Genomic DNA, 11,018 nt, shown 5'->3' with positions numbered 1-11,018 from the left:
AACAGGAATAGAGTCCGGCACTACTAAAGTGTCCTAAACATTTGTGGATAAATAATCCCTGTATAGTAAAACAGTGGTGGAAAACCACTGGAAGCAAAAATTCAAACTACAGTTGGAAACCAAGAACTNTCACTTCTTTTGACAGCAGTTACCTGGAGTTAAAAAAATGTATTCGTAGCTATATAGAATCCGTGGGTCACTGATAAGTTTCCAAATTCTTGTATTAAAACAGGATGATAAGCTCATTCAATAAAAGAAAATCTTTATAAGATGAATAAATTAACTAAAATTAACTAGCGTAAAACATCAAATGCTTAGTTTAACCTAAATAATTATGCAAAAACATAAATGCAAAACCTAATTCCCGAGCACGGGGAAACCTCTGTTATTGCAACTCAACTTTCCCAATTTATGCTTAAGAAAACTGATGTGAAATTGTTTAAATTTCTTGCTCAACTCCAAACAGTAAGACAAATTTGCTTAAAACCAAAGACTTCCTACTCCCCATGGAGATAATATAACTATTCACCTCCAGGTTTTCTCCTCCTTTGTCTTCTACTGTTACTATCTCAATACTTTCACTCTTCTCAACACTTCAGTAACGCCTTGCAACTGTGTTTCTGGAAATGAACCATCGCTTGGCCCCATGCCACGTCCACTCTATCAGACATCTGCAGATAGAAACCAATAAACTTCTTTTTAACAGCCTTGTCAGCTGATTTTTACTCCAGCCAAAGTTTGAAAACAATTGTTTTGGGGTTCCCAAAACACAGACACTTCTACTTTGCCTTTACTCTTCATCATAATTTAAGGAGATAGTTATCATCATCCATATTATACAGAGGAGGAAATTCACTTTCAGAAAGGTGTGGTTACTTGTTTAAGATAATTGCCTTTACTCTGTAGTGTCCTGAAGGGAAGTTAGATCACCTGGGGCCAGATCCTTTGTTACTCTGACCTCAGGTTACTGCACCCCATCTCCTATGAGTGGACAGCCAATACATCGTCATGTTTTGGCATTACACTTAACCCTAACTTTTTGGTACTTCTCTACTACAGGTAAAATAAATTGAAGATGATGGCACTAATTAACGAAAGCCACCCTGAAGAGTTTATCCTACTGGGCTTTGCTGACCGGCCTTGGCTAGAGCTTCCTCTATTTGTTATTCTTCTTATAACATACCCCATGGCTTTGATGGGGAACATCGCCATCATTCTGGTGTGCAGGTTAGACCCCCATCTCCACAGCCCTATGTATTTCTTCCTCACCAACCTCTCCTTTTTGGACATGTGTTATACCACGAGTATCGTTCCACAGATGCTGTTTAACCTGGGGAGCTCTAAGAAGACCATCAGCTATATGGGGTGTGCTGTTCAGCTTTATTTCTTCCACATAATGGGGGGCACAGAATGTCTGCTCTTGGCTCTTATGTCATTTGATCGCTATGTGGCTATCTGCAGGCCTCTGCACTACACCCTCATCATGAATCAGCACATCTGTATCCTGTTAGTAGCCACTGTGTGGCTTACTGGAATGGCCTATGCTATCTCAGAGGCCTCTGTGACATTACAGTTGCCACTGTGTGGTCTCAATAAACTGGATCACTTGGTGTGTGAGATTCCAGTTCTGATAAAGACTGCCTGTGGTGAAAAGGGTGTTAATGAGCTCACACTCTCTGTGGTATGCATTTTCATGTTGGCTGTTCCACTCTGCTTAATTCTTGCCTCCTATGCTTGTATTGGACGTGCTGTATTTAAGATTAAATCTTCTGAAGGAAGGAAAAAGGCCTTTGGGACATGTTCCTCCCATCTCATTGTAGTTTTCTTATTTTATGGCCCAGCCATTAGCATGTACCTCCAGCCCCCTTCCTCCATCTCAAGGGACCAGCCCAAGTTCATGGCTCTTTTCTACGGAGTGGTGACTCCTACACTCAACCCCTTCATCTACACTCTGAGGAATAAGGATGTAAAGGGGGCATTAGGCAACCTGGTGCAGAGCATTTTCAGTTCCAAGTCATAATGGGTAGACATCAAATAAAGTTATTTAACAATTAGAGTAGGTTTATATGGGTTTCTCTAATAACTTATTCTTGTCTCATAATCAAATTTCATATTGCATGTTCTCTTTTCAAATTATACCATGTTTCTGATAAATTTTATAATCACATTAGGCAAGGATTATACTCAGCTAATATGCACCAGTATGGGTACTCTGTTTTGAAAATAAATTTTAAAAGTTTTACACTCATTGGTACATACTGAAATAATAACTGGTTAAGTAGTAAAAAGTATTAATAATATATTATAATATAAAGTCATTAGTTAGAGCTAATTGTCATCAAAATAGCATGGCAACCATTCATCACTGAGCTTCCTCTCAGTGTCATCTGAGAAACATTTCATCACAATTTGAGAATTGTCCCACATCTAAGTGGGCAGTGTGGCTCCACTGAGCATCCGGTGGGAAGCACAATGTGCTTTAGAAGAAACATAAATCTCGAAAGTTTATCAACCTCTCTTCATGTAGACATTATTGTCACTTTTAAAATGCATTGTAAATCTTGTTTAATGAATGTGTAAAATGTTTTTGTATTTTTAAAGAATTTATCATTAAATATTAAAATGAGGAGAGTAAAGGTACAAAAAATGTAAATAAGTTTCTTAACATTTTTTTAATTGTCATAAGCAAGAGTTTTCCAAATAAGTGAGGAAATAGAGAGGTGATATTAATAATGAACCACAACCTGGAAACATTTCTGTACATGAATTGCAATATCCAGGAATACCTTTTGAAATTATGCAAGAATCAGTATGAAAAAGAAATAATTAGTATTTCTGAAATGAAAAGCAATTTGATTACTTCAACAAACAATATGAGTATCTTTTTGTTGATGTAAATTTTGGCTGTAAATGATGTTCAAAATATATATTATTCCAAAAGGACAAGTAACCTGAATATAAAATGGGCAAAGGAGTGAATAGACATTTCTCACAGGAAGATATACAAATAGCCAACAAACACATTAAAAATGCTGAACATCACTCAGCATCCAGGAAACGAAAGTCTAAACCACATTGAGATACATCTCATTCCAGTTAAACTGGTTATTATCTCTGCAGTTAGAGAATAACAAATGTTGGCAAGGATGCAGGAAAGGGGGAATATGCCTGCACTGTTGGTGGGACTTTAAATTGGCACAGTCATTATGGAAAGCACTATGAAGATTTCTCATACAACCACAGATAGAGCTGCCAAATGATCCAGCTATCACATTACTGGTTATACACCCAAGGGAACAGAAATCATGTCAAAGGGATACCTGCACTCTCATGTTCGTCACAGCTCTATTCACAGTAATGAAGATCTGGAACCATCTTAAATGTTCATCAATAGATGACTGGATAAGAAGAATGTGGTATATATACACAAAGGAATAGTACACGTACACTGCCATAAAAAGGAAAGAAATTCTGTCATTCGCAGCAACATGGATGAGCTTGGCAAAAATTATGTTTAACGAAATAAGCCAGGCACAGACAGAGAAATACTGCATGTTCTTACTCATAAGCGGGAGCTAAAAAACAAATAAAGAAACAAAAAAGAAAGAATAAAGGAAGGAAGGAAGGAAAGACAAAAGAAAGAAAGAAAGAAAGAAAGAAAGGAAGGAAGGAAGGAAGGAAGGAAGGAAGGAAGGAAGGAAGGAAGGAAGGAAGGAAGAAAGAAAGAGAGAGAGAGAAAGAAAGATAGAAAGAAAAAGAAAAATTTTTTACAGGAAGGAAGGAAGGGATGAAAGGAGGGAGAGAGAGAAAGAAAAGAATAAGAAAGAAAGAAAGAAACAAACAAACGGGAAGAAAGAGGATATATGGTGAACCAGAACAAGGAATCTCAGAAAGCACATTTCTGAAGGTGATGAAACCTTACAGGATTTTAAAGACTAAAATTATATAACACCTCAATTTTATGACCGCATTTAGCAAAGTTAAAAATGGTTTGGAGTAGGAAAACACTGGAAATAGATTAGTTAAGTTTACAGCAACAATTTATGCAATAGATAATGAGGTCTTCAACAAGAATAGGGTAGTAAAAATGTAAAAAGGGGCAAACTGGATGAGATTGACATGGGATATAGACTTGGAAATTTTATTAAATGTGGGTCCTCTGGGAAAGAGATGAGCCAAAGATAATGTGATGTTTTAAGTCTAGATGACTGAACAGGAAGTGTAGATTTTTGCCAAGGAGTTAAATACTGAGAAAAGTAGTTTTGGGAACAGAAGATTAAAGGGACTCTAGAAAAACCAAAGTCAAAGAAAGAAAGAAAGAAAGAAAGAAAGAAAGAAAGAAAGAAAGAAAGAAAGAAGGAAAGAATTTTTTTAAAGGAAGGAAGGAAGGGAAGAAAGGAGGGAGAGAGAGAAAGAAAAGAATAAGAAAGAAAGAAACAAACGGGAAGAAAGAGGATATATGGTGAACCAGAACAAGGAATCTCAGAAAGCACATTTCTGAAGGTGATGAAACCTTACAGGATTTTAAAGACTAAAATTATATAACACCTCAATTTTATGACCGCATTTAGCAAAGTTAAAAATAGTTTGGAGTAGGAAAACACTGGAAATAGATTAGTTAAGTTTACAGCAACAATTTATGCAATAGATAATGAGATCTTCAACAAGAATAGGGTAGTAAAAATGTAAAAAGGGGCAAACTGGATGAGATTGACATGGGATATAGACTTGGAAATTTTATTAAATGTGGGTCCTCTGGGAAAGAGATGAGCCAAAGATAATGTGATGTTTTAAGTCTAGATGACTGAACAGGAAGTGTAGATTTTTGCCAAGCAGTTAAATACTGAGAAAAGTAGTTTTGGGAACAGAAGATTAAAGGGACTCTAGAAAAACCAAAGTCAAATCAAAGGAAGATGTTATTATCTACAAGCAACAAATGGACTTTAACTATGGAAAGAGAGAATAGGTTTTTATCAAAAAACGACCTGATTTATAAAGAATGAATAAAAAAAATTGCAGTAATTTTCGGAGACATTAAAGACATCCAATTATTTAATATGATATTATACCTTAGATTAAAAGGTTTATGTATATAATACTTTAGTATATTTTATAATATATATTTTAACAAGAATTGATACTGGGGAATGGAAGGTTAACAACAGTGGTTTCTGCAGACACTTCTAAGTCTTAGAGTTTGTAATTCTCTTCTTCCACAAGAACTCTTCACAGCGAAATAATAGTACTTACGGGAAAATGCCTAAAGTTTCAGATTTAAGTTTCTTTATATAGATGTGATGTGTTGTCTGTTTGAGGATAGTAAGGTGGAGTGAAGGGATAATTGGGCGATGGGGGGATTGAAATGTTTTGGCAAAGAACCACTTTAAAATTTGCTTCTGAAATTCCTTCTATTGCTATTATCCCAATATCCTCCCACAGAGTTAACCTCACCATGGGGACCTCACCTCCTTCTACTGTCAGAGGATTCATTATCTCAGATTGCAAATTCTTAAGTGCAGCAAATCCTCTAGTTATCTCTTTCTAGATTCCAAAGAAACTATTTTGAAAGACATAGTACCAACTAACAACTGTATCTGACTTTACTAAGTGATCTGACAGCTCACATTAATATGGCTATTCACAATTAATTTTGACTGCTCGTTGATTTATATCAATATCTTTGTTAGTATACAGTTATGAGTCTTTTTAAATAAATTAATGAAAATGCTAATGTTTTAAATTATTTTTGACTAATATATTTCATTTCACAAGCACAATTATCGGTAAAAAACTTATGTAATATTATAATAAGAATAATGTTTCTAAAACTGAAACTGCCATAGCCTAATGAAGTAGATTCTTCTTCTTTACTTTTTTATTTTTTTATTTTTATTGATTATACATATTCATGGAGAGCAAGGCTGACCATTAGCTCCTGTGCCCAAGATGTGCAGAGCAGATCAATACTGTCAGCATGCCCACCGTCTCAAACTGCAGTTATTCCCCATGTCCCCCACGCAACCTCTCCCCAATTTCCTCTCCCCTCTCCCCCAACTCCCAGAAACCCTAGGTCAGTTTTCTCTTTCTGCAAGTCTAGCACACCACTGTGGTCTTTCCCTCTTTCTTGCTCTCTTAGCTTCCACTTATGAGTGAGGACGTGGTATTTTTCCCTTTGTGCCTGGTTTATTTCACTTAAAATTTTCTCCAAGTTCATCCAGGTTGCTGCAAATGGCAGAATTTCATCTTTGTATGACTGACTAGTATTCTGTGGCATGCATACAAAACATTTACTTCATCCAGTCATTCACTATGGACATTTGTGTTGGTTCCATATCAGGCTACTGTAAATAGAGCTGCAATGAACACAGGAGTGCATATACCCCTTCAATATGATGATTTTCATTCCTTTGGGTATACACCCAGGAGTGGAATTGCTAGGTTGTATGGTAGGTCTATCTGTAGTTGTTTGAGAAACATCCATACTGTTTTCCATAATGGCTATTCTAATTTACAGACCCACCAAGAGTGTAGAAGTGTTCTGCTTTCTCTGCATCCTCACCAGCATTTGTTATTCTTACTCTTTTTGATTATAGCCAGTCTAACTGGGGTGAGATGTATCTTGATGTAGTATCAATTTGCATTTCCCTGATGATTAGTGAGGTTGAGCATTTTTTCACGTACCTATTGGCTATTTGTATGTCTTCCTTTGAAAAATATCTATTCAGCTCTTTTATCCATTTTTTAATTGTTTTTTTGGGGGGGTTTGTTTTTTTCACTGTGTAGTTGTTCAAGTTCCTTATGTATTCTGGATATTAATCCCTAATCAGATATATAGTTTGCAAATATTTTCTCCCATTCTGTAGTTGTCTTTTCAATCTGTTGCTTGTTTCCTTTGCTTTGCAGAAGATTTTTAGTTTGACATAACTTCATTTATTTATTTTTTCTTTTGTTGCTTGTGCCTTGGGGTTCTTATAAAATCTTTGCCCAGTCCTACCTCATGAAGAGTTTCTCCTATGTTTTTGTTTTGTAGTTTTATAGTTTCAGGTCTTATGCTTATGCTTTTAATCCATTTTGAGTTGATTTTGGTAACTGGCAAGAGATGCAGGTCTAATTTCATTCTTCTGCATATGTGTGTCCAATTTTCTCAGCATCATTTATTGAAGAGGCAGTCTTTTCCCCAACATATGTTTTCATTGCCTTTGTCAGGGGTCAGTTGGTTGTCAGTAAGTGGGTTGAATTCTGGGTTTTTAAAACTATTTTACAGGTATGAGTGTCTCTTTATGCCAGTACCATGCTGCTTTGATTACTACAACTTAGCAGTATAATTTGAAGTCAGATAGTGTTATGCCTCTGGCTTTATTTATATATTTATTTATTTTAGCTCAGGACTGCTTTGGCTATTTGGGGTCTTTTGTGGTTCCCTATGAAAAGATTGTTTTTTCTATTTCTATAAAGAATGTCCTTGGTATTTTGACAGGGATTATATTGAATCTTTAGATTGCTTTGAGAAGTATGGACATTTTCACATTGCTGATTCTTCCAATCTAACAGCACGGAATGTCTATCTTTTTGTGTCCTCTTCAATTTCTTTCAGCAGTGATTTGTAGTTCTCATTATAGAGATCTTTCATCTTCTTGATTAATTTGATTCCTAGGTATTTCTTTATTTTTTCTTTTTTTACTTTTTTTTGTGGTGATTATTATTTTTTAAATTTTATTTTATTTTATCACTATACAATGTGGTTGAATATTGTAGTCCATAACTGAAACCTCCCTCCCCTTCCCTCTACCCCTCCCTCTCCCCCTCCCTCCCAATAAACTCATATCTGTTCTCCTGTTGTAACAATATCAAGGAATTGTGATTGTTGTGTCTTCTTCCCCTCCCCCCAGTTTAATTGTGTATTTATTTATTTTTAGCTCCCACAAGTAAGTGACAACATGTGGTATTTCTATTTCTGTGCCTGACTCATTTCACTTAATATAATTTTCTCTTGGTCCATCCATGTTGTTGCAAATGGCAGTATTTCATTCTTTTTTTATAGCAGAATAGTATTCCATTGTGTAGCTATACCACATTTTCCAAATCCACTCATCTGATAATGGACATTTGGGCTGGTTCCAACTCTTAGCTATTGTAAATAGGGCTACAATGAACACTGGAGTACAGGTATACCTTTGACTTGATGATTTTGATTCCTCAGGGTATATTCCCAGCAGTGGGATAGCTGGGTCATATGGTAGATCTATCTGCAATTGTTTGAGGAACCTCCATACCATTTTCCATAGAGGCTGAACCATTTTTCATTCCTACCAACAATGTATGAGAGTTCCTTTTTCTCTGCAACATTGCCAGCATTTATCATTCACAGTCATTTGGATATTATCCACCTAACTGAGCTGAAATGGTATCTCAGTGTGGTTTTGATTTGCATTTCCTGAATGCTGAGTGAGGTTGAGTATTTTTTTTATGTGTCTGTTGGCCATTCATATATCTTCCTTTGAGAAATGCCTATTTAGCTCCTTTGCCCATCTTTTAATTGGGTTACTTGTTTTTTTGTTGTAAAGTTGTTTCAATTACTTGCATATTCTGGATATTATTCCCTTGTCAGATGTGTATGTTGCAAATGTTTTCTCCCACTCCATTGATTGTATTTTAACTCTGTTAATTGTTTCTTTTGCTGTGAAGAAGCTTTTTAGTTTGATAAAATCCCATTTGTTCATTTTTCCTTTAGTTGCCCATGCTTTTGGGTCTGTATTCATGAAGTCCGTGCCCAGTCCCACTTCCTAAAGTGTTTCTCCAAAGTTTTCTTTAAGAAGTTTTATTGTTTCAGGGTGTATATTTAATTCTTTAGTCCATTTTGAGTTGATTTTGGTATACAGTGAGAGGTATGGGTCTAGTTTCATTCTCCTGTATATGGATATCCAATTAACCCAGCACCATTTGCTGAAGAAGCAGTCTCTTCCCCAGTGTATAGGTTTAGTGCCTTTGTCAAAGATCAGAAGACTATAGGTGTGTGGGTTGATTTCTGGATTCTCTATTCTATTCCATTGATCCGACTGTCTGTTTTTATGCCAGTACCATGCTGTTTTGGTTATTATAGCTTTGTAGTATCGCTTAAAGTCAGGTAGTGTTATGCCTCCAGCTTTCTTTTTTTGCTCAGAATTGCTTTGGCCATGCATGGTCTTTTGCTATTCCATATAAATGTCCAGATAGTTTTTTCCATTTCTGAGAAAAATGTCATTGGAATTTTGATGGAGAATGTTCCATGTGCTGATGAAGAAAGTATATATTCTGTAGTTGTTGGATATAATGTTCTGTAGATATTTGCCAAGTCTAATTGGTCTGAAGTATAGTTTAAATCCTCTATTTCTCTGTTGATTTGTTGCCTAGATGACCTGTCCAATGCTGGGAGAGGGTGTTCAGTTCCCCAACTATTATTGTATTCAGTCTTTCCCTTTCTTTGTGTCTGATAGTGATTGTTTTACATATCTGGGTGCTATGGTATTGGGTGAATATATTTCAATGAAATAAAAACTATAACCAATAGCATAAGTAGCAGGCTAGAGCAAGCAGAAGAAAGAATTTCTGATTTCAAAGACAGTCTTTTTGAAATAAGCCAAGCAGGAAAAAAAGAAAAGAAAAAATAATTTTAAAAAATGAAGAAAATCTAAGGGAGCTAGCAGATCACCTTAAGCACACAAGCATTCGAATCATGAGTATTCCGAGAGAGGAAGGAGAAATGAAATGGCATTGAAAACATATTCAATGAAATAACAGCAGAAAACTCCCCAGTATTGGTAGAGATATGGTCTTCCAGATCCAAGAGGCTCAATGGTTCCCAAACAGATTCAATCCAAAAAGTCCTTTTCAAGACACATTGTAGTCAAACTAGCAAAACTCAAAGACAGGGAGAGAATTCTAAAAACAGCAAGAGAAAAGTGTCAAGTCACCTCTAAGGGAATCCCCAACAGACTAATAGCAAACTTCTCAACAGAAACTCTACAGGCCAGAAGAGGTTGGGATGATGTATTCAAAGTACCAAAAGAAAAAAAAATGCCAGCCAAGAATATTATACCTAGCAAAGCTATCCTTCAGAAATTAAGGGGAAATAGTATATTTCCCAGACAAACAAAAGCTGTGGGAGTCCACCACCACACAACCAGCTCTACAAGAAATCCTTAAAGGAATTCTCTACATGGAACAATAATCACCACCATGAATACATGAGAAAGAACAAACACCACTGGAAGAGCAGACATGCAAATGAGGAGAAAGCAACTATAACTTATCACCTCAGAAAGCCAACAAGCTCCAAAGACAAACAATAAAAGGGAAAGAAAAGAAAAAAAGATATTTAAATCAACCATACAAAAAGAAATTAAATGTCTGGAGTAAGACAATACATTTCAATAACAACCCTAAATGTAAATGGATTAAATTCCCCACTCAAAAGACACAGACTTACTGACTGAATTAAAAACCTAGACCCAACGATATGCTGTTTACAAGACACACACCTCACCCACAAAGACATACACAGACTAATAGTGAAAGGATGGGAAAAGACCAAAAACAAGCAGGAGTGGCTATTCTTACAAACTTTATCAGTAAAATAGGCTTTTTATAGATAAAATAGTCTTTAAACCAAAAACCATAAAAAGAGACAAAGAAGGCTATTATATAATGATAAAGGGATCTATTTAGCAAAAACAGATAACAATCATAAACTTGGCTTTTAACAATTAAAAAATCCAAATATAGCTGCCCTTACACCATCTCCCACGTTAAGACATAGAGATCTGGCAGGAGTCTCATGTCTCCTGGCAAAACTGACACAGCCTCAGTCAGTTTCCCCAGGATATGTATAAAGTAAAACTTCACAGGAGTAAGCCAGTCCTTAAGAGCACCAAAACTGCCTCAGATGGCCAGAATGTTCCTATTCTGCAACGAACTGCAAAGAATGTTAGGAGTGTTCTGCTTGCAATCTAAACATGTACCTGGCACCCAGTAGAAACCAT

At 35.9% G+C, this 11,018-nt stretch overlaps 1 protein-coding gene across 1 annotated transcript; it reads left to right on the top strand.

The window, feature by feature from the left end:
• Positions 1-1,078: 1,078 nt before the first annotated feature.
• Positions 1,079-2,020, top strand: LOC103609414 (olfactory receptor 2B11-like). Its single transcript, XM_008593739.1, has one exon. The coding sequence runs from the start codon at positions 1,079-1,081 to the stop codon at positions 2,018-2,020; it is 942 nt and encodes a 313-aa protein (XP_008591961.1).
• The last annotated feature ends 8,998 nt before the right edge of the window (positions 2,021-11,018 follow it).

The sequence above is a fragment of the Galeopterus variegatus genome, unplaced genomic scaffold (genome assembly GCF_000696425.1).
Source record: "Galeopterus variegatus unplaced genomic scaffold, G_variegatus-3.0.2 Scaffold9595, whole genome shotgun sequence".
Taxonomy (NCBI): domain Eukaryota; kingdom Metazoa; phylum Chordata; class Mammalia; order Dermoptera; family Cynocephalidae; genus Galeopterus; species Galeopterus variegatus.
This window is presented reverse-complemented; position numbering and strand designations above follow the sequence as displayed.

Coding starts and splice junctions, on each gene's coding strand:
- LOC103609414 (XM_008593739.1), top strand. CDS start 1,079: ATGGCACTAATTAACGAAAGCCACCCTGAAGAGTTTATCCTACTGGGC.